Source organism: Rhinopithecus roxellana, chromosome 19 (genome assembly GCF_007565055.1).
Source record: "Rhinopithecus roxellana isolate Shanxi Qingling chromosome 19, ASM756505v1, whole genome shotgun sequence".
Classification (NCBI taxonomy): domain Eukaryota; kingdom Metazoa; phylum Chordata; class Mammalia; order Primates; family Cercopithecidae; genus Rhinopithecus; species Rhinopithecus roxellana.
In genome coordinates, this window is record NC_044567.1 from 20016479 (window position 1) to 20041431 (window position 24953).

General features: G+C 38.7%; 1 protein-coding gene across 1 annotated transcript in view; it reads left to right on the forward strand.

Moving 5' to 3' along the window:
• The window catches only part of EFCAB5 (EF-hand calcium binding domain 5), a 173868-nt gene that overhangs the window by 17022 nt on the left and 131893 nt on the right, over positions 1-24953 (forward strand). The window contains exon 4 of the mRNA XM_010367959.2: positions 15959-16535. Within this exon, the coding sequence (XP_010366261.1) occupies positions 15959-16535 (577 nt within the window). The remainder of the gene's footprint in view (positions 1-15958; positions 16536-24953) is intronic.

Genomic DNA, 24953 nt, shown 5'->3' on the forward strand with positions numbered 1-24953 from the left:
AATTTACAAGAAAAAAAAAAAACCATTAAAAAGTGGGCAAACGACATAGACAGACACTGAGAAGTCTAAGGCTGCAGTGACTGAGCCATGATTGTGACACTGTATTACCGCCTGGGTGACAGAAAAGGCAAGCAAGGGATGAGAAAAGACATTTATAATGCCTATGTTCATCAAAGGCTTTTATTTGACTATACAGAGAATGCCTACAAATCAGTAAGAAAAGACAGACAAACCAGTAGAAAAATGGATAAGACTTGAACAGATACTCCATCAAAGAGAATATTCAAATAGCTCATAAACATAGAAAAATGTGTTCAAATTATCAATTATCAGCAAAATGCAAATTAAAATCACAGCGAGATACCACCACATACCCATTAAAATAGCTAACAATAACACCAACAACAAAACCAGATAATACCGAAAGGGTATGGAATACAGGAATTCTATTTATTTCTTCTTTCTTTTTCTTTATACATGTGTCAACTCATACCTATGGTGGAATACAGGAATTCTGATACATTGCTGGTGGGAATGTAAATTAGTACAACCACTTGGGAAAATGGCTTGGCACTATTTAATAAAGCTGAACTCTATGATGCAGCATTTATACTCCTGGATACATACAAAGAGAAATGAATCTATATGTCTACCAAAGACATGTAGAGAAATGTTCATGGCAGTTTTTTGGGGGAATAGCCAAATCTGGAATCTATTAAATTGTCCATCAACAGTAGAATAAATAAATTGTAATATAGTTATACAATAATATACTATGTAGCAATGAATAACAACTATTAAAAGAAAAGCTTTAGACAAATTGAACAGAGTTGAATTGAACAAAGAACAATTCAGGAATCAGGCAGCCTCCAGAACCAGAACAGGATCAGAGCAACTCCAGACTCCAGAGCTGTCACAGGGTTGGATGACAGTTATGGACAGAAAAAGGAAAGTGATATACAGAAAACAGAAGTGAGGTGCAGAAACAATTGGATTGGTTACAACTGGGCAGTTGCCTTATTTGAAGCTGGTTTGAACAGCTGACTGCCTGTGGTTTACTGATGTTTGGCTGCTGTGATTGGCTCACACTCAGCTACTTGTTACAACAGTAGGTTATGGTCTTTTTACATACCAAGTCTGGTTACAGTTCACTATGTATGGAGAAACCTTTAGGCCAAATTGAATATTTGTATGGATGCAACTTTAGACCAAACTTGATTTAACACAACTAATGCCACACAACGTGACCCTAAGTGGTTATGTTGTTGAGTAACAACAGACACAAAAGAGCACATACTCTGTGATTCCGTTAATATGAAGTTCAAAAGCAAGCAAAATTAACCTGTAGTGTTAGAAGTCAAGGGAGTGATTGAAAGAAAGAAAGTGGGGAGGGAGGGTGGGAGGGAGAGAGAGAAAGGAAGAAAGAGGTGGACTGGGGAGACAGAAAAAGAGAAAGAAGGGAGAAGGCAAGGGAGAGGGAGTAAGAGGTAAGGTGGGGGAAGGGGAATAGGAAGAAAAAGGGAGGGAGAGAGGGAGGAAGAGAGGAAAAGAAAGAAAAAGGATGGAGAAAAGGAAGGAAGGAAGGCAGGGAGGGAAGGAGGGAGGGAGGAAAAGATATTGTTACTTTTGGAGGGAGGTCGTGACTGGAGAGGTGACAAGAAGGGATTCCAGACCCTGGTGATGATCTTTATGTTTTCTGTAGGAAAATATATATGACATTTATTATTTTAATCATTTGTAATACTTGTCCTTCTGAGTCTGGTTTATTTCACCTAATATAATGTCCTCCAGTTCCATCCATGTTGTTGCAGATGACAGGATCTCATTCTTTTTTTTATGGCTGGAATAGTCATGAAATAGTACTATATTGTGTACATGTGCCACATTTTCTTTATCCATTCATCTCTTGGCAGATAGTTAGGTTGCTTCCAAATCTTGGCTATTGTGAATTGTGCTGCAATAAACATGGGAGTGCAGTTATCTCTTGATATACTGATTTCCTTTCTTTGGATTGTATACCTAGCAGTGGGATTGCTGGATCATATAATAGCTCTATTTTTAGTTTTTGTTGTGGAACCCCATACCGTTCTTCATAGTGGTTGTACTAATTTACATTCCCACCAACAGTATATAAGGGTTCTCCTTTCTCCACATCCTTGCCAGCATTTGTTATTGTCTGTCTTTTGGATAAAAGCCATTTTGACTGGGGTAAGATGATATCTCATTGTACTTTTGATTTGTATTTATCTGATGATCAATGATGTTAAACACCTTTTAACATACCTGTTTGCAATTTGTATGTCTTCTTTTGAGAAATATCTATTCAGATCTTTTGCCCATTTTTAATCAGATTGTCATTTTTTTTCCTATTTAGTTGTAAGCTCCTTATATATTCTAGTTATTAATCCCTTGTCAGATGGATAGTTTGCAAATATTTTCTCCCATTCTGTGGGTTGTCTCTTCATTTTGTTTATTTTTCCTTTGCTGTGCAGAAGCTGTTTAACTTGATGTGATCCCATCTGTCCACTTTTGGTTTGTTTGCCTATGCTTTCGCTCAAAAAATCTTTGCTCAGTCCATGTCCTGGAGAGTTTCCCCAATGTTTTCTTTTAGTAGTTTCATAGTTTGAGGTCATAGATTTAAGTCTTTAATCCATTTTGATTCTGTTTGTGTATATAGTGAGAGATAGATGTCTAGTTTTCTTCTTCTGCATCTATATGAGTATATGGTTTTCCCATTTATTGAAGATACTGTCCTTTCCCCAATGTATATTCTTAGCACCTTTGTTGAAAATGAGTTCACTGGCCGGGCGCGGTGGCTCAGGCCTGTAATCCCAGCACTTTGGGAGGCCGAGACGGGCAGATCACGAGGTCAGGAGATCGAGACCATCCTGGCTAACACGGTGAAACCCCGTCTCTACTAAAAAAAAATACAAAAAAACTAGCCGGGCGAGGTGGCGAGCGCCTGTAGTCCAAGCTACTCGGGAGGCTGAAGCAGGAGAATGGCATTAACCGGGGGGGGGGGGGGGCGGAGCTTGCAGTGAGCTGAGATCCGGCCACTGCACTCCAGCCTGGGCGAGAGAACAAGACTCCGTCTCAAAAAAAAAAAAAAGAGAAAATGAGTTCACTGTAGATGGATGGATTTATTTCTGGGTTCTGTATTCTATCCCATTGGTCTATATGTCTGCTATAGTCTATCACATTGGTCTGTATGTCATGGTACTGCTTTTATGCCAGTACCGTGCTGTTTTGGTTACTATGACTCTGTAGTATAATTTGAAGTCAGGTAATGTGAATCACATTCCTCCAGTTTTGTTCTTTTTGCTCAGGATGGCTTTGACTATTCTGGGTTTTTATGGTTCCATATAAATTTTAGGATTATTTTTTATATTTCTGTAAAGAATGTCATTGTTATTTTAATGGAAATTGCATTGAATCTGTAGATTGCTTTGTGTAGTAAGGACATTTTAACAATATTGATTCTTTCAATCCATGAACATGGGATATCTTTCCATTTTGTGTGTGCTCTCTTCAGTCAAATTCTTGGATCAATGTTTTATAGTTTTCATTGTAGAGATCTTTCACTTCTTTGGTTAGTTCCTAAATATTTAATTTAATGTGTAGCTATTGCAAATGGGATTACCTTCTTGATTTCTTTTTCAGATTATTTGCTGTTGGCATCTAGAAATGCTACTGATTTTCATATGTTGATTTTTGTATCCTGCTACTTTACTGAATTTATCAGTTTTAACAGTTTTCTGGTAGAGTCTTTAGGTTTTTTCAAATATGAGATAATATAATCTGCAAATAAGGATAATTTGACTTCTTTCTTTCCATTTTGGATGCATTCTATTTCTTTCTTTTGTCTGATTACTCTAGCTAGGACTCCAGTACTATGTTGAATAACAGTGGTAAAAATGGGCATCCTTATCTTGTTCCAGATCTTAGAGGAAAGGCTGTCTTTTTTTTTCCCATTCAGTATGATACTAGCTGTGGGTCTGTCATATATGACTTTTATTCTGTTGAGGTATATTCCTTCTATACCCAGTGTTTTGAGGGATTTTATTATGAAGAGCTGTTGAATTTCATCAAATGCTTTTTCAGAATCGGTTGAAATGATCATATGGATTTTGTCTTTCATTCTGTTCATATGTTGTGTCACAGTGATTGACTTACATATATTGAACCATCCTTGCATTCCTTGCATCCCTGGCATGATGAAGGATTTTTAACAATTTTTATTTTATTTTAAGTTCCAGGATACATGTGCAGTACATGCAGGTTTGTTACATAGGTAAACATGTGCTATGATTGTTTGCTGCACCTATCAACCCATCGCCTAGGTATTAAGCCCCACATGTATTAGCTGTTTATCTTGATGCTCTTCCTCACCCCACATCCCTCCAGCAGGCCCCAGTGTATGTTGTTCCCCTCCCTGTGTCCATGTGTTCTCATTGTTCAGCTCCCACTTATAAGTGAGAACGTGTGGTGTTTGGTTTTTTGTTCCTGTGTTAGTTTGCTGAGGATAATGACTTCCAGCTCCATCCATGTCCCTGCAAAGGACATGATCTCATTCCTTTTTATGGCTGCATAGTATTCCATGGTGTATATGTACCACATTTTCTTTATCCATTCTATCATTGATGGGTATTTGGGTTGATTCCATGTCTCTGCTGTTGTGAATAGTGCTGTAATGAACATATGTATGCATGTATCTTTATACAGAATGATTTATATTCCTTTGGGTATATACTATATACCCAGTAATGGGATTGCTGGGTCAAATGGTATTTCTGGTTCTAGATCTTTGAGGAATCACCACACTGTCTTCCACAATGGTTGAACTAATTTACATTCCCACCAACAGTGTAAAAGCATTCCTATTTCTCCACAGCTTTGCCAGCATCTGTTGTGTCTTTACTTTTTAATCATCACCAATTAATTATCTTTTTAATGTGTTGTTGAATTTGGTTTGCTAGTATGTTGTGGAGGATTTTGCTTCAATGTTCATCAGAAATATTGGCCTGTAATTTTCTTTAATTAAGAAAAAGTATTGTAGCTGAATATTGTTATGTTTTTCTGGAAATTTTTCTGTTTTTATCCTTTTAAATAAACTTTCTATCCATATCTCTCTCTCTCTCTACCTTCTCTTTAAGGTCAGTAATTCAACTTGGTCCTTTTGAGTCTATTTTCTAGATACTGTAGGCATGCTTCGTTCCTTTTTATAGTTTTTTTCTCCTCTGAGTGTTTATTTTCAGATAGCCTGTCTTCAAGCTCACTAATTCTTTCTTCTGCTTGATCAATACGGCAGTCAAGGGGTACATTAATTGAATTTTTCAGCTCCAGAATTTCTGCTTGATTTTTAAAAAATATTTCAATCTCTTTGTTAAATTTATCTGATAAGATTCTGAATTCCTTCTCTGTGTTATCTTGAATTTCATCGAGCTTACTCAAAACAGCTATTTTGAATTATTTGTCTGAAGGGTCAAGTATCTCTGTGACTCTGGGATTGGTCACTGTGTTCCCTGACTTTGGTAAGATCTTGATGTTTGCGGATGTTCATTGATGTCTGGGCATTGAAGAGTTAGGTACTTACTGTAGTCTTCACAGTCTGGGCTTGTTTGTACCCATCCTTCTTGGGAATGCTTTCTAAGTATTCAAAGGGAATTGAGTGTTGTGATCTAAGCCTTCAGTCACTGCAGCCATATCTGCGTTAGGGGGCACCCCAAACCCACTAACACTGTGACTCTTGAGGCCTTGTAGAAGTACTGTCTTGGTTGTCTTGGGTAAGATGCAGGAGAATTCCCGGTATTACAAGGCAGAGACTCTTGTTCTCTTCCCTTACATCTCCCCAACCCCCTGCCAAAATGGAGTCTCTCTCTCTCTCTCTCTCTCTCTCTCTCTCTCTCTGTGCTGAGCTGCCTGGACTTGTGGGAAGAATGACACAAGCCCCCCTGTGGCCACCATCACTGGGACTGTGCTAGGTCCAACCTGAAGCCAGCACAGTACTGGGTCTCACCCAAGGCCTCTGGCAACTATTGTCTGGCTACTGCTGATGTTTATTCAAGGCCCAAGGGCTCTTTAGTCAGCAGCTGGTAAATTCAGCCTGGCTTGTGTCTTTCCCTTCAGGGCAACGAGTTCCCTTCTGACCCAGGGTGGGTCTAGAAATGCTTTCCAGGAACTAGAGCCTAGAATTGGTAAATTAGAAATCTACTTGGTGTTTCATTTTACTGTAGCTTAGCAGGCATCCAAGTTGCAAGACAACATGCTTTTTACTCTTCCCTCTTTTTTCCTCAAGCAGGAGTCTTTCCCATGTGGTCTTTTCCCACCACAGCTGGGAATGTACTGGGTCATACCTGAAGCCTGCATGGCACTGGGTCTCACCCAAGGCAGTGAGTACTGCCTGGCTACCACTGATGTTCATTCAAGGCCCATGGGCACTTTAGTCATCAGGTGATGAATCCTACTTGGTCCTTCCCTTCAAGACAGTAGATTCCCTTCTGGCCCAGGATGTGTCTAACATTGTCATCTGGGAGGCAAGGCCTAGCATGGGGACTCCAGGACTCTGCTTGGTACTTTATTTTACTGTAGCGGAGCTGGTATCCAAGTTGCAAGACAAAGCCCTCTTTTCTCTTCTCTCTCCTTTCCTTAATTGGAGGGAGTCTCTGCTGAAGCTATGAGCTGCACTGTCTGGAGTTGGGGGAGGGGTGACATAACCACTCCCTTGGCTGCCCTAGCTAGTGTCTCACTAGGTCATGTACACCCCAAGTCCACTGGCTTTGAGCCCAGTACAGCACCAATACTTGTCCAGGAACTATAGTCCTTATAGCCTAGATTGCCTTTCAATTTTATTTGGAACCCCAGAGCACTTTAGCCCTCAGTGGTGGGCTAGCTGGAACTCAGGTTCTGACTGCTGGGATGGACAATTCCCCTCTGGCCAGGGCTGATCTAAATGCTCCCTTTATGGGTACCAGCTGAATTCTGCCCCATGTTGCTTTCCACTGTGACAGGGTAACACTGCGTGACAATGCAAAATCCCACAGTCACTGTGCTCTCCCTGCCCCAAGCATCATATTCTTTCTTTCACTGCTGGGGGATGGAGGAGGGGTGGTATAGGCAATTCAAGACTCTTTCCTATTCTCCTCACTGCCTCTTTCCTTGATATGATATTAAAACCAGGTATTGTGATCACTCACCTGATTTTTGGTTCTTATGAAGGTGTTTTCTTGTGTAGATAGTTGTTCAATGTGGTATTCCTGTGAGGGGAATGATCCCTGGAGGGTTCTGTTAGGCCAACTTGCTCTGCCTCTCTCAAAATTTCATTTTAAAAAGATTTTATTTTAAGTTCTGGGATACATGTGCAGGATGTGCAAGTTTGTTACACAGGTAAGCATGTGCCATGGTGGCTTGGTGCACCTATCAACCCATTACCTAGGTATTAAGCCCCACATGCATTAGCTATTTATCCTGATGCTCTCCTTACCCCACCCTCAAAATTTCATTTTTTCAGTGGGTGAATGATATTTCATTGTACATATATACCTCATTTTGTTCATTCATCTGTGGACGGATGCTTGAGTTGTTTCTACCTTTTACTGATTGTGTATAATGCTGCCATGAACATTGATGTGCAAGTATCTGAGTCCCTGCTTTCAATTTTTTTGGATATATACATAGGAGTGGGATTGCTGGATCATATGTAGTTCTAGGTTTACCTGAAAAAATTAAACTATATTATTAATATTGATTATTAATTTTTTTTAAGAGACAGGGCCTTGGCATGCTACCTAGGCTGGAATTGAACTCCTAGGCTTAAGCAATCCTCCCACCTCAGTCTGCCAAATATCTGGGACTACAGGGACATGTCCCTGTACCCAGCTCTATGTTTAATGTTTTGAGAAACCACAACAGTTTTCCACAATGGCTGCATCACTTTGCATTCCCACCAGCAAAGCACAAGAGTTCCAATTGCTGTCCATTCTTACCAACACTCGTTATTTTCTGAGTTTCTGTTTGTTTTTGTTTTCTTATTATCATCTTAGTAAGTGTGGAGTGGTATCTCATTGTAGTTATGATTTGCGTTCCCTAATAACTCATAATGTTGAACATCTTTTCATGTACTTATTGGCTATTTGTATATTTTCTTAGGAGGAATGCCTGTTCAAATCCTTTGCCCATTTTTGAATTAGGTTGTTTTATTGTTATTGAGTTTTAGAAGTTCTTTATATATTCTGAATATTAATTCCTTATCAGTTATTTGCTTTACAAATATTTTCTCTCATTTACTACATCATCTTTTCACTTTTTGACATACTTCTTTGATGTACAAAAGTTTTTTATTTTGAAGTATGTTTTATCTTTTTTTGTTTGTTTTCTGTGCTCTTGGTGTTACATCCATGAAGTCATTGTTAAAGCCAGTGGCATGAAGATTTTCCACAGGTTTTCATTTTTCATCCAGGAGTTGTAAGGTTTTATTTGTTTGTTTTTAAAGACAGGGTCGGCCGGGCACGGTGGCTCAAGCCTGTAATCCCAGCACTTTGGGAGGCCGAGACGGGCGGATCACAAGGTCAGGAGATCGAGACCATCCTCGCTAATATGGTGAAATCCCGTCTCTACTAAAAAATACAAAAAACTAGCCGGGCGAGGTGGCGGGCGCCTGTAGTCCCAGCTACTCGGGAGGCTGAGGCAGGAGAATGGCATAAACCTGGGGGGCGGAGCTTGCAGTGAGCTGAGATCGGCCACTGCACTCCAGCCTGGGCGACAGAGCAAGACTCCGTCTCAAAAAAAAAAAAAAAAAAAAAAAAAGACAGGGTCTCACTCTGTTGCTCAGGGTAGAGTGAAGTGACATGATCATGGCTCACTGCAGCCTCAACCTCCTGGGCTCAAGTGATCCTCCCACCTCAGCTTACCGAGTAGCTGGGACTATAAGTGTGCATCAACAAGCCTGGCTAATTTGTTTTTTTAATTTTTTGTAGAGATACAGTCTCACTACGTTTCCCAAGCTGGGAGAGTTGTATCATTTTCTCTCTTCAGTTTAGATATTTGATTTGTTTTCAGTTCATTTTTGTATGTAAGGTAAAGGACCAACTTCATTCTTTTACGTGATATATCAGGTAGTCTCAGCACCATTTGTTGAAAAGATTATTCTTTCCCTGTTGAATAGTCTTGACACCCTTGTCACAAATCAATTGACTATATATGAGAGTTTATTTCTGGCCTCTCTATCCTATTTTATTGGTCTATACATCTGTCCTTACTCCAGTACTGTTTTATTTGTTGTAGCTTTGTAGTAAGTCTCAAATTCGGGTAGTATGAATCCTCCAAGTTTATTCCTTTTTTTTTCAAGATTTATTTTGGTTATTCAAGGGCCCCTGAAATTTCATATTAATCTGAGGATCACTTTTTCTATTTCTGTGAAAAAACTATTGGAATTTTGATTGCATTGAATCTATAGATCACTTTGGGTAGAAGTGATATCTTAACAATGTAAAGTATTCCTATCTATGAATAGGGACATCTTTCTACTTATTTATGTCTTCTTTAATTTCTTTCAGCAATGTTTTATAGTTTTCAGCATATATCTTCCACTTCCTTGGTTAAATTTATTCCTAAGTGTTTTATTCTTTTAGCTGCTTTTATAAATGGAATTGCTTTCCTTTTTCCCCTCATTTTTATTTTTTTAGAGATAAGGTCTCACTCTGTTGCCCAGATTGGACTGCAGTGATGTAATCATAGCTCACTGCACCCTTGAATTCCTGGGCTCAAGCAATTCTCCCACCTCAGCCTACCAATAGCTGGGACTACAGGTACGTGCCACCATACCTGGCTTTTCTTTTTCTTTCTTTTTTTTTTTTTTTTTGTATAGACAGGATCTCAGTACGTTGCCCTATTGAATTTGTTCAATAGCTCTAGTAGTTTTCTTTTGGATTCTTTCTATATATAGGATCATGTCATCTGTGAATAGAGACAGTTTTACCTCTTTCTTTCCAATTTGGATGCCTTTTATTTGTTTTTCTTGTCTTGTAGCTCTGGCTAGAACTCTGGTATGATGTTGAACAGCAGTGGTGAAAGTAGGCATTCTTTTCTTGTTACTGATTTTCGGGAGGAAGCTTTCAGTGTTCCATTACTGAGTGTCATGTTAACTGTGAATTTTTTATTTTTATTTGTGTTTTGAGATAGGGTCACTCTCTGTCGCCCGACTGGAATGAGTGACATGATTACGGCCCATTGAAGCCTCAAACTCCAGAGTTCAAGTGATCCTCCCACCCTAGCCCCCCAAGTAGCTGAGACTCTAGGCATGTGCTATCACACCCAGCTAATTTTTAAATTTTTTGTAGAGACAGGATCTCACTATGTTACCCAGGCTGGTTTCGAACTCCTGGACTCAAGCAATCCTCCCACCTCAGCCTCCTAAAGTGCTGGGATTACAGGCGTGAGCCACCACACCTGGCCAACTGTGGATTTTTAAATAACTACCCTTTATTATTTTGAGGAATGTTCTCTCCGTATGCATTGAGATGATTATGTGACTTTTTTCCCCTTCATTTTATCAATGTGATGATTACATTGCTTGATTTTCTTATGTTGAGCCACCTTGGCATTCCTGAGATAAATCTGGAAAGATTTCATGTTGAAAAGGCTTTTGCTATGCTCTTGGAGTTGATTTGTTAATATTTTGTTGAGGATTTTTGCATCTATATTCATAAGGAATATTGGTCTATAATTTTCTTGTGATATCTATCTAGCTTTAGTATCAGAGTAATTCTATCCTCATAGAAAGAATTAGGTAGTGTTCCCACCTCTTCAATTTTTTACAAGCATTTGGTAAGAATTCATTTCATGTCTTCTTTAAATATTTGATAGAAGTAACTAGTGAAGCCATCTGATCCAAGACTTTTCTTTGTTGGGAAGTTTCTGATCACTGGTTCAATCTCTTTACTTGTTAGAGGTCTGATATGGTTTGAATGAGTGTCCCTTTCAAATCTCATATTGAAATGTGACCTATGATGTTGGAAGTGGGCCTAGTGGGAGGTTTTTGGGTTATGGGGTGGGTCCCTCATGAATGGTTTGGTGCTGTTCTCGCAGTAATGAGTGAGTTCTCACTCCATGAGTTCATGTGAGATCTGATTGTTTGAAAGAGTGTGGTACCTCTTCTCTCTCTTGCTCCCTCTCTCACCATGTGATATGCCAGCTCCCCCTCTGCCTTCCGTCATGATTATAAGCTTGCTGAGGCCTCACTGGGAACAGATGTTGGCACTCCTTCACATACAGCCTGAGCCAAATAAATCTCTTTTCTTTGTAAATTATCCAGTCTCAGGTATTCCTTTTCTTTTTTTTTTCCAGGTATATCTTTATAGCAACACAAAATAAACCTACTAACATAAGATCTGTTGAGACTTTCTATTTCTTCTTGAGTCATTTTAGGTAATTTCAAGGAATTGGTTCATTTCTTCTAGGTTATCCAATATGTTGGCATACAATTGCTTATAGTATTCTCTTGTAACCGCTTTTGTTTTTGTTTCCCAAGATGGAGTCTTGCTCTGTCACCCAGAGCTGGAGCGCAATGGTGTGATCTCTGCTCACTGCAACCTCCACCTTCTGGGTTCAAGCAATTCTCCTGCCTCAACCTCCCAAGTAACTGTGATTACAGGTGTGTGCCACCACACCTGGCTAACTTTTGAATTTTTAGTAGAGACGGGGTCTCACCATGTTGGCCAGGCTGGTCTCGAACTCCTGACCTCATGATCTGCCTGCCTCGGCCTCCCAAAGTGCTGGGATTACAGGCGTGAGCCACTGCGTCCAGCCTATAATTATTATTTTTTAAATATCTGTAAAGTTGGTGATAATGTCCCCACTTTCATTTCTGATTTTGGTTATTTATGTATCTTTGCTAATGTTTTTGTCAGTCTAGCTCAGGGTTTATTCATTCTGTTGATTTTTTTCAAGGAACCAATTTTTGGTGAAATTGTTTTTCTCTACTATTTTTCTATTCTCTCTTTTATCTCTACTTTAACCTTTATTATTTTCTTTCTTTTGCTAGTTTTGTGTTTAGTTTGCACTACTTTTTCGAGTTTCTTAAGGTGTAAAGTTAGGTTATTGATTTGACATTTTTTTTTTTTTTGAGACAGAGTCTCGCTCTGTCGTCCAGGCTGAAGTGCAGTGGCGCGATCTCGGCTCCCTGCAAGCTCCGCCTCCCAGGTTCATGCCATTCTCCTGCCTCAGCTTCCCAAGTAGCTGGGACTACAGGTGCCTGCCACCATGCCTGGCTAATTTTTTTTTTTTTTTTTTCACAGAGATGTGGTTTTATCATGTTAGCCAGGATGGTCTCAATCTCCTGACCTCAGATTTGACTTTTTTTTAATGTTATCACTTACAGCTATGATTTTCCCTCTGAGCCCTTTTTTCACTGTATCCTATAAATTTTGATATGTTGTGTATTCATTTTCATTTGTCTCTTATTATTTTCTAATATCCCTTGTGATTTTTTTGGCCCATTAGTCGTTTAAGAATGAGTTGTTTATTTTCTGTAGCTTTGTATGTTTTCTAGTTTTCCTTTATTGATTTCTAACTTCATCAAGTTTTGTGCTCTTCATTAAAGAGCAGATATTTTATATGGTGTCTATTTTTTTAAATCCATTGAGACTTGTTTTGTGGCCTAACATATGGTCTATCTTGGAGAATGTGCCATGTGCACTTGAGAAAATTATGTGTTCTGCTGTTATATTGGATAGACTATTGTATATATGACTATTAGGACTAAAGATAATTTTTATATATGGTGTAAGGTAGGTATCCAGATTCATCCCTTTGCATGTAGATATCAGTTGTCATGGCACCGTTTGTTGAAGAGACTGTTTTTTCCATTAAATTGTCTTGGCACCCTTGTCAAAAATCAATTGGTTTCAGAGTAGAAGAGGAACTTTACAAAATAATCAGTTGGTCATAGATGTATAGGTTTATTTCTGGACTCTCAATTTTATTCCATTGATCTATATGTCTATCCTAATGCCAGTACTACTTCAGTAAAGTTTTATAGCTTTCTTCATATTAGTCTGACACATTTCTGTTTGGTTTATTTCTAAATATTTTAAATTTTTGTTGCTATAATGAAACGAAGCTTTATAAAATTATATTTTCATTGTTAACTAAAGATATAAAACATTTTAAATTGGTTATTAATCGGTAGTTCCAAGGAAATAAATTTACTTCTGTATTTTAATCTTGTTTCCTTTGTTTATTTGGTAGGCTTTTAAAAAAATTGTGGTAAATACATATACTATAATATTTACCATTTAAACTATGTTAAAGTATACAATTCAGAGCCATTAAGTAAATTCACAGTGCAACCATTACCACTGTCGAGTTCCAGAAAGTTTTTATCATTACAAATGGAAACTCCATTTGGTAAGCCTTTCAAAGCTGAAGACTTGTGTTTTTCTTCAGTTCTGAGAGATTTCTTACATTATTTATTTGAATATTTCATTATGTCTAACACTTGGCTTATACCTTCTGACACTTTTATAAGATTAATATTAAATATTCTGGATTGGCTGGGCATGGTGGTTCATGACTGTAATTCTAGCACTTTGGGAGGCCAAGGTGGGAGAATCACCTGAAGCCAGGAGTTCCATACTAGCCTCAGCAATATAGTAAGACTATCTTTACCAAAAAAAGAAAAAAATAGAAAAATTAGCTGAGCATGGTGGCATGTACCTGTAGTCCCAGCTACTCGGGAGGCTGAATATGTGCTGTCATATACTTATATACATATACATATGGGTATATGGTGTCAACATGATGTGTTACTGTAGATGTTAATAATGATCATTAGGTTGAGATAATATTTCTCAGGTTTCTCTAAAGTTATTTTCCCCCTCCCATTTCCATACTGTACTCTTTGAGAGGAAGTCACTATATGCAGTCCGCAATTAAGGAGAGGGGAGTTATGCTCTACATCCTTGATCGTGGAGTATCTACATAAATTATTTGGAATATTTCTGCACAGGAAATTTGTCTCTTTACTTATTTACTAGTTTTTTTTTCAGCACTTCGTTACTTTCTGGCACTACAAGATATTCTAGGCACTACAAGATATTCTTGTATATATTTCCTGCATATGAGATGAGCCCAATCCTATAATCAGCTGTATTTCCAAGGAGTTCTGATTTTTTTTTTAATTGGAGAGTGATATTCAAAACCAAGATGTGAGCGCTAGATGGTCTACATTCTCTTAAGTGTTTAACTTTTAATTTCTTCTAACTTCTCTGCTCTGAGGATATTAATTCTTTGACTCCTTACATTTGTTCTATTTAATGGTATTTCCTTGGGTGGTATTAGTTATTCTGTTTGTTGAATTTAGTCATGGGGATGATTTTTCTTAAACATTCTATGAATGTGTGCTTACATTTGAATTTGAGATTCTCTATTTGCTTTCCTATAGAGTTACTGTTTTCTATAGTCTGATGCCAGTGGGGGAAGGACAAGATGTGCAGACAGTGAAGCTGTTAATAATTCATTTTCTCTGTGTGTGAAAATCCTGTTTCTCTAGCCTAAACATCTATATACCTTAACTCAGTGCAGGGGAAGACACTGATTAGCTCAAATGGGAATGAAGATATACAAAAAGGTCAGTCTTTCCCCTATGACCCGTGTCTACATCCTCTAAACTTGGGGTACCTTAAATCTGCTCCCAAATTTTACAGTGGTCTCCATCGTATCTTTTTAGCGCTATAGTTTCTTCAATCAGTTGAATTCCCCTGCTTTACATTTTTCAGAGATCTTCAAAATTCCTGACTATCGAAGGCCCCCTTCATGATTGTAGTATTTTTATGCATTTTTAAAATTTTAAAAACATACACACAACTTTTCCTGTCGTTGCTAGAGATTTTGGTAGGGAGGGGATGTAGATGCCTGTTCTCAGTCTACCATCTTGGTCTAATGTCTCCATCCTGCATTTTAAAAATGAAAACATAAAGGAAGCTGGGAATAAAATGAAGAGAAATATATTTAAATAGACATGTGTGGTCGACTCTTTGCTTACTCACCACACATTTCCTCACCTTTTTTTTTTTTTTTTTGAGACAAAGTCTCACTGGAGTGCAGGGGCATGATCATGGCTCACTGCAGCCTCGACCTCCAGGGCTCAAGTGATCCTCCCACCTCAGTCTCCTGAGTAGCGGAGACCACAGGTGTAAGCCACCATGCCTGGTTAACTTTTTTATTGTTTGTAGAAACAGCATCTTCCTAATGTTGCCTAGGCTGGTCTTGAACTCCTGGGCTCAAGCATTCCTCCTGCCTCGGCCTCCCAAAATGTTGGGATTACAAATGTGAGCCACTGTGCCCAGCCTTCCCTACCATTTTGCCTGCCAACTGAACCTCAGTGTTGTAGCAGATGAAAATAACTTGTTATCAGAAAACTTGATCCAAACTCTGACACCAATAAATAGATTATAATTTGTCTATACTATTCATAGTAATACTATTTCCCTTTACCAGCGATTGGTCTGGGCGTGGGCATGTATCCTAGTTAGGGCCGATGAAATGTAAAGGGAATTCTTACAGTGGGGAGTCTGGGATCTTCTCCTATCGGATAATAAAACAGAGCCTCAAGAGGAGAAAAATCCTTTGTCCTCAATCCTTTTTTGCTGTGAGGAAGTGATGACTGGAGCTCTAATAGTCATCATGTGATCATGAGGTACAAGCAAAAAGATGAATGAAAATAAACAGAAACAGTCTAGGTACTTAATGAAATCACTGAACTGCTGAATGGCTTCTGATTAAGTCAACAATAAATGTCTTTATGGTTAAAGTCACTTTGTCCAATTTTCTGTTACTTTCAGCTGACCTTGTTCCAATCCACTGTGTAAATGGATATAAAAATTTTTTCAAATATTATTCTAAAGTCATGTAGATTAAAATTTGCTTCTAACATTTCTTACATTTCACTTTTTTATCCCCTCAGAATTAAACCTGGAGGGGCAGCGAAAAATTTCACCTGGTTCAATAAAGGACTCTAAAACTGAAGCCTCAGGTAATGTTGCAATTAGAAAATCTGCAAAAGTGATATTTGCTTTAGATGAAACTGAACTGAAATCAAAGCTAGAGCAACAATGGAAGAAAAATCTTTTTGAAAGAATGGCGGCAAGAGCCCAAGCAATGCAGCAGAAAATAATAGACAAGGAAAATGTGAAGAAGGAACTAGAAAAAAAGGCTGAAAAAAAACTCCCTAGGGATAATTTGGCCAAAGAGTGGTTTAATACTGAAAGCATGACACTGAATAATCGTGCATATTTGCTTGACAAACTTTTACCTACCTTAGTACCTGGAGTAGAAAACATGTTAACTCAAGTAGAAAAGAAGAAGGTTTTGACAGAAGTTGATACTCCAAGCAAGTTTGACCCAATTAATTATTTGGGGGAATATTTAATGAGAAACAATCCTAATTATATCAAAGACCCAGGAATATCTGGTTACCAGAGGGTGATGAAAGAAGTCACAGAAAACCTGAAGATATATGTTCCTGACACTATCTGCAACAGGTACAATCTGTTATAGTTTCAGTTCATGATCTGTCTCCTTACATTGAAAAACTAGTAGAAAAATAACATAATCATAGAGACAGGACTTAAAACAAGTGATTCTACAGTTATTCAGAAAGTATTTATTGAGATACTAGTATGTGCTTCACTCTTTTTGAGTCACTGTGAAGACTAACAAAATAAATAAGTTCCTTGTATTCGTAGATTTAATTATCTCACTATGACTCCAAGTGTATATTGATTTGTATTTTTATTTATCTCCCTGCACTGGAAAGTAAGCTATATGAAAGTTGGAACTTTAAAAAAAAATCTAGCTTTCCATATAGGCAATATATTCACCTGGTTTAAAAGCCAATATGTAAAAAAAGTTATACAGTGAAAAGTTTTCCTCCCATTCTTATCTTCCATCTACCCAGTATTCCACCTCCACCATAAATAACTTCTATTCTTAATTTTCTATAGATCCTTACAGAATTTCTTTATACATACATAAGGAAAAGCAAACATGGATTATTAATTTTCTTTCTTTTACACAAAAGCATGTGATATGTGTTACAAATACCCATTTTTACCCACCATTTATCTTTTGTCATGTAGAAGATTTTTTGTTTCTATATAGTCAAATTTAACTTTTATGGCATCAGGATTTTGAGGCACTGTTACATTTCAAAATATTAAAAGAATTCTTCCATGTTCTCTTCCAGAATTATGATTTTAATTTTCATTTTAAATATTGACTCATTTGGAATTTAACCTAGCGTAACATACAGGGATTCAACTTTATCCTTTTTCAAATGTCTACTTAGTGGTCCCAATCAGAGTTGAATAGTCTATCTTTGCCCCACTGTTTGGGATTGAGCCTTTATTAATAAACTCATGTATATTTTAGAGTGTATTTCTGGATTTTTCCATCATATTCCATTGGTCAGTCTCCTTTTCATGCATTCATACCACACTGCTTTAATAATTGAGACTTTTAAATATATTCCATAGATCTGACAGTGCTGGTCCCCACTATTTGCCCTTCTTCTTTTCTGATGTTTCCTGACTATTTTTGTTTGTTTACTTTTTTTGTATGAATTATGGGAGTAACTTGTCTACTTGAAAAAAAAAAGGGGGAGAGAAAACCAAAAAACAAACCTTATAGGAATTTTTATTGAAATCTGATGACATCTATTAATATTCTTAGAAAACCAATATCTTCAAGACTGCAATTAGCCAAGATTACACCACTGCACTCCAGCCTGGGTGCCAGAACGAGACCCAATCTCAAAAACAGACACACATACACACACACCAGAAAACTAACATCTTTAATAATGATGAGTGTTTCTGGGTGTCTTTCCATTTGCTCATCTTATTTTGTATGAATTAGTGTTGTCCTAAAGTTTTTTCACAGCTGGGCATGGTGGCTCACGCCTGTAATCCCAGCACTTTGGGAGGTCAAGGTGGGTGCATCACCTGAGGTCAGGAGTTCAAGACCCGTCTGGCCAACGTGGCAAAACCGTGTCTCTACTAAAAATGCAAAAATTAGCCCAGCATGGTGGTGCATGCCTGTAATCCCTGCTACTCGGGACACTGAGGTGGGAGAATCACTTGAACCTGGGAGGCGGAGGCTGCAGTGAGCTAAGATGCACCATTGCATTCCAGCCTGGGCAACAAGCGAGACCCCTTCTAAAAAAAAATTTTTGTTTTTACATAAGTTTTGTGTCTCTCTCATTAGATTCAGCACTAGTTATTTTTATCATTCTTTGTTGCTGTTTTAAGCAGGACTTTCTTCTCTTACTACATTTTCTTTCTGGAATGTAGTCTGAAGTACTAATTTCTGTATATTTGTGTGCCCAGCTACCTTACTGAGTTCTCTTACAGTAACATTTTAGTTGATTTCTTGGGTTTTCTAGGGAGGTAACCATTGTCTTCAAATAATAGTAGTTTTCCTACTTCCTTTTCAATTTTTATACAAACATCTTCCTACTACCTCCAATACAATATTAAATAATTGTGGTGATGTGGGCATCCTTGTCTTTTTACAACTTTAGTAGAAATGCTGCTTCTGTTACTGCTTCGTTATGGGCAGTTTTTGTTATTACTAGTTCTATTCCATTTGGGTATGAAAAACATTTTATCTCAATGAGAAAATGTACCTAATTTCTACCTTTCAGAGTGATTTTTAAAAATTAAGACTAGATTTTATCAAATGCTTTTTCAACACCTATGAAAGTGATAATATGATTTTCACCTTAGATTCCTTAATGGTGAATTTTATTAATAGATTTCCTACTATTCAATTATCTTAGAATTCCTGAAATAAATCCTGCTTGGTTGCTATGTATTTGGGTACACTGAAATATGCTTCCTACTAGTAAGACAGAATAAATATTTCTTTCCTTTTAATTACAGATTTTCAGAATATGATATATATCTGTCTACCTATCAATAGTCACCTCCAGTGGCAGCAAATGAAAAATGTTTTCCCCTTTTGGGAAAGGGTTCCTTTTTCAGTATCACCATGGATGCATGGATTTTAATATATATTCAATATATTTTAATCAGTTATAATCATGTTTTTCTGTTAGATGCTCAAATTGCACCAACTTTGGCTTCTGTGTTCTGACATTACCCCTTTAGTCTTTGAAAACTTCATGCATTTTTAAAATGGATTCTTGGCTCCTTTTAATGGGGATCACTCACCTGTGAGCTAGGAATGCTCACAAATATTGTATAGTCATTGTTTCTAGGCCCTTCAGGACTAAAACATGTAATTTTTAGAATCAGTGGCTTGTGGTCGGACGTCACCTGCAGCCTCTTTGGGCGTGCCACCGCTGCCAGGCCTGCTGTACGACCTCGCGGGCTCTTGCCCGTGCCTGCTGTTGGCGCCCGGCTCAGGAGGACCCTTTCTTTTCTTTCTTTCCTTCCTTCCTTTCTTTCTTTCTTTCTTTCTTTCTTTCTTTCTTTCTTTCTTTCTTTCTTTCTTTCTTTCTTTCTTTCTTTCTTTCTTTCTTTCTTTCTTTCTTTCTTTTTCTTTCTTTCTTTCTTTCTTTTCTTATTATTTTTTATTATTATTATACTTTAAGTTCTAGGGTACATGTGCATAATGTGCAGGTTTGTTACATATGTATACTTGTGCCATGTTGGTGTGCTGCACCCATCAACTCGTCAGCACCCATGAACTCGTCATTTACATCAGGTATAACTCCCAATGCCATCCCTCCCCCCTCCCACCTCCCCCCTCCCCATAATAGGCCCCGGTGTGTGATGTTCCCCTTCCTGAGTCCAAGTGATCTCATTGTTCAGTTCCCACCTATGAGTGAGAACATGTGGTGTTTGGTTTTCTGTTCTTGCGATATTTTGCCGAGAATGATGGTTTCCAGCTGCATCCATGTCCCTACAAAGGACACAAACTCATCCTTTTTTATGGCTGCATAGTATTCCATGGTGTATATGTGCCACATTTTCTTAATCCAGTCTGTCACAGATGGACATTTGGGTTGATTCCAAGTCTTTGCTATTGTGAATAGTGCCGCAATGAACATATGTGTGCATATGTCATTATAGCAGCATGATTTATAATCCTTTGGGTATATATCCAGTAATGGGATGGCTGGGTCATATGGTACTTCTACTTCTAGATCCTTGAGGAATCGCCATACTGTTTTCTGTATGGTTGAACTAGTTTACAATCCCACCAACAGTGTAATAGTGTTCCTATTTCTCCACATGCTCTCCAGCACCTGTTGTTTCCTGACTTTTTAATGATTGCCATTCTCACTGGTGTGAGATGGTATCTCATTGTGGATTTGATTTGCATTTCTCTGATGGCCAGTGATGACGAGCATTTTTTCATGTGTCTGTTGGCTGTACGCATGTCTTCTTTTGAGAAATGTCTGTTCATATCCCTTGCCCACTTCTTGATCCAGGAGTGGACCCTGGTCTCATTGAAGCCAGATGGGGTCTTGTGGCGGTCTGTTAGGGATGTGATCCAGCGTTTTGGAGGCAGGGATTCAAGCTGGTAGGGATGAAGATCCTGCGGCTGGCCGGAAAGCGTCCTTGCTGAACACTACCGGGACCTGCGAAGGAAGCCCTTCTACCCAGCCCTCCTTAGCTATGTGAGCTTCAGGCCTGTTGATGGCCATGGTCTGGGAAGGGTACAATGTGATCCATGGCTCGAGGGCCATGATAGGATACACTGACAGGGCTGAGGCTGACTCTGTGACCATATGCGGAGACTTCAGCGACATCCACATCAGCAGGAATATCATTCACACCAGCTATTCAGGGTAAGGGGTCAGAAAGAGATCCAGCTGTGGTTTGAAAGCAGTGAGCTGGTGAACTAGCTCCCCTAGACAGGGGCCACTGCAGGAGCGTCTTCCCAGCCAGAGGGCTCAGGCTCCCCTTGGCCACCCCAGCCTTGGTCCACCAGCACCAACTACCTCTGTCATAGGAACCCAAGCCCACACTCCTACAAGTCTCTCCCAGACCACTTCCCTGTGCACATTCTGCCCCACCCCAGCCCAGTGGACTTTGAGCCACAAACTTTACGTGCCTTTCTGTATCCTAGCCAGCACAAGATTGGGCCAAATCCTTTCTGCACCAAACTGCCAGACAATCTTTGGGGTGTCTTCAAAAGTGGATAGGGCAACCTCTCCTCCTGGAAAAGGGAAACATTAAAATTCGCTGTGCTGAGAAAAGAAATATATAATTTTAAAAATGAGTTAATATTGACAGTGGCATATTAAATATAATGTTTCAGGGTCTTTATCTAATTTCTTTGATATTTGCATTTTATTTTTCCTTTTTTTTTTTTTTGAGACAGAGTCTCACTCTGTCACCTGTCACCCAGGCTAGAGTGCAGTGGCACGATCTCAGCTCACTGCAACCTCTGCCTCCTGGGTTCAAGCAATTCTCTGCCTCAGCCTCCTGAGTAGCTGGGATTACAGGTGCCCACCACTAAACCCAGCTAATTTTTGTATTTTTCATAGAGACAGTGTTTCACCATCTTGGCCAGGCTGGTCTTGAACTCCTGACCTCGTGATCCACCCGCCTCTGCCTCCCAAAGTGCTGGGATTACAGGAGTGAGCCATTATGCCCAGCCTGTATTTCCTTCTATCTTACACAAAAAATCTTGGTTCCTAATGATATTGACATAATTACTGATATGTTTTATCCTGCAGTTTACATAAAAACTTCAAAATAGCCCAGCGTGGTGGCTCAAGCCTGTAATCCCAGCACTTTGGGAGGCCAAGATGGGTGGACCACCTGAGGTCAGCAGTTCGAGACCACCCTGGCCAACATGGTGAAACCCCATCTTACTAAAAATACAAAAATTAACTGGGTGTGGTGGCGTGTGCCTGTAATCCCAGCTACTCAGGAGGCTGAGGCAGGAGAATTGCTTGAACCCGGAAGGCAGAGGTTGCAGTGAGCAGAGATTACACCACTGCACTGTAGCCTGGGTGACAAAGTGAAACTCTGTCTAAAAAAAAAAAAAAAAAAAAAAAGCTTCAAAATAATACCAACAAGTTTACTACTAATAAAAATATTAAACAAGGCTTTACATTAATTTGCAGCTTTTTCGTCCTTAGAATATATCCTTGCCAGGTGCAGTGACTCACACCTGTAATTCCAGCATGTTGGGAGGACAATTTAAACATTGTTAAAAAAGTATTTAACAATTAGGCTGAGGCAGAAGAATCGCTTGAGCCTGGGAGGTGGAGGTTGCAGTGAGCCGAGTGCCACTGCACTCCAGCCTAGGCAACAGAGCGAGACTCCATCTCAAAAAAAAAAAAAAAAGAAAGAAAGAAATTCAGTTTCGCTTTGTGAAACTAAGACCACCAGAGCTTAAAAACACCTTCAAACAAACAAACAAACACTGAGTTTATTAACTTGCCAGGCAAAGGAATATATACCAGTGAAGACTTCACTGAATGGTTTGTGGAAGGGGGAAATTCAGGGGCTTTTAATTGTTTTATAATAGCTATACTTATAAGAACTAAAAACTTACCACATTGTATAGGACAGAGTGAGTCCATAGGTCTGTACATGATTGATTAAAACAAGTCCCAGTTTTTAGTGGTCAAGAAAGAGTCTTCAGTTAGGTGTAGCAATGATCTGGTATACTGAGGTCACTCAAAGTTCATGGTCAGTTATCCACTTAAGCTGATTAGAACCAATTTTGATGTAATACAACTTTCACTTTTGATATAATCTAGGCAAATATTTCTGTAAATAGAAGATTTCCCTATACAGCTTGAATTGATGGTTAGAATTTGGATTGTCATAACTAGGTGGGGAAGCATTTTTGCTTCTGCTCTTTAATCAGGTTGGTATTATGCTTTTCTTTAAAAGATCTCGAAACACTCATTCATGTGGGAAAACTGTTTTATTAGTTAACTTTTGCTGCATAACAAAATACTCCAAAACTTCATGGCTTAAAGCAATAGCATTTATTTGCTCATGATTTTGTAGATTGGTAACTTTGGGCTGGGCTCATGGCTCATCTCTATTCCACATGGTATCAATTGGACTCACTCATGCAATGGAGTAAGATGAAATCTTTCAATGATATCCCTTTACTTTCAGAATAACAACCAAAAGTGATGACCTCAATTACTTTTGTAGTGGTTGGCAGACTCTTTGCAAAAGTAATGGAAGTAACTGGATCATCATCCAGCAGGCAAGCCCTTGCTCATTTCTTTGATGGTATTGTAGTGGAAGGGCTCCCAAGTTCAATAAAAGAGGGCAAGCCCCAGTGTTCAAGTACTTTTCAACTTTCTGCTTACATTCTGTTTTCTAATGACCCATTGGCCAAAGCATGTCACATGGCCAGAGGCAGACACAAGGAGTACAGGAAGAGACTCCACTTCTTCATGGGAGGAGCTGCAAAGTTATGTTGCATTCATAGAGACTTGCATACAGGAATGGGAAGAATTGATGACTATTTTTGCAATTTTACATAATGCAGTTTTTCTTCCCTTCCAGTCTGCTTATACTTAGAATGAATCTGCTTATAGGTTATGTCTGCCCTGTACTGCCCAAATTAAGAGTTTTGGACCTTTAGAATTCTCTGGATTAATGTAAACATCTTCATGAGATAATGCAGACTACAGAAGACAAATTTTATTAATTCCCTAAATGGGTGACACAATCAATTTAAAATCCATTTGGATTATATTTTGAGTCTCATGTACAAGGGCCCAGAAGCACAAAACTATATTTTGTGTCTAGTTATGGACATCAATAAACCGGAGGAAATGATGTCTGAGGTGAGACCTAAAGCATGTGGAGGATCTAGTCAGGCAAAGAGAGGGAGAAAAATATTTCAAGCACATGGGAAAATGACAGAAAACCAATTTTGTGAATTCATTTTTGTGTCACATGAGAATCTGGAGACACTCAGTACTTACCCTAAAATATAATTTACTTATCTGTTCTGCCATTGGACCCTAAGCTTTATAATGGCAGAATCCATAGTAGGTGCCCAATAAATACTTACGTAATGAATGAGTGAGTGACTTAGTGAGTGAGTGCATGAATGACTAAGTTAAAAGAGCTGGGTGAAAAACACAGCTACAGAAGACAGAGCCACAGAGGAATGAAGACAGAAATTGAGAAGAATCCTAGCTAGAGATGAGGGGGAAAGAAAAAAGGAGCAGAGGATGAAACAGATAAATAGCAGAAGGGGAGACAAGCAGAAGAAGGGACTGGGAGTTCTGAGAGCTGAGCGGGGGTTGGTTAGTAATTGCATCGGAGAAACTTAGCACTCCTTTAAAATACTTATTAAGCCCAGGTGCGGTGGCTCACACCTGTAATCCCAGCACTTTGGGAGGCCAAGGTGGGCAGATCATGAGGTCAGGAGTTCGAGACCAGCCTGGCCAACATAGTGAAACTCTGTCTCTACTAAAAATATAAAAAATTAGCCAGGTGTGGTGGTGGGCACCTATAATCCCAGCTACTTGGGAGGCTGAGGCAGGAGAATTGCTTGAAACCAGAAGGCAGAGGTTGCAGTGAGTCAAGATTGTGCCACTGCACTCCAGCCTGGGCAACAAGAGCAAAACTCTGCCTCAAAACAATAAATAAATAAATAAAAACATAATACTAATCTTCCAGCAGTTCAGACCCAGCTCCTTCTGTACTATTAAACTGCCTGTCTGCTTTTATTTTCAAACTTCAAATTTCATTTTTGAACACTTGTTTTTCTAGAGAATTTTGAAGGCTTTATGTAGGCATAAGGTAATGACTTAGATTTTAGTAGTTTCTTTGGGTTATCAGATGTATCCAATTTACCAGTTCCCACTGAAAATCTTTTTGCATTTTAAAATATGTCGGATTGTCTTAGTCTTTCTTCTCTGAAAGATGAAGACTTGCCTCCAACATTGTTGGGAAAAAACTGTACTTGAAACCAGCAACTATTTTTATTATTCT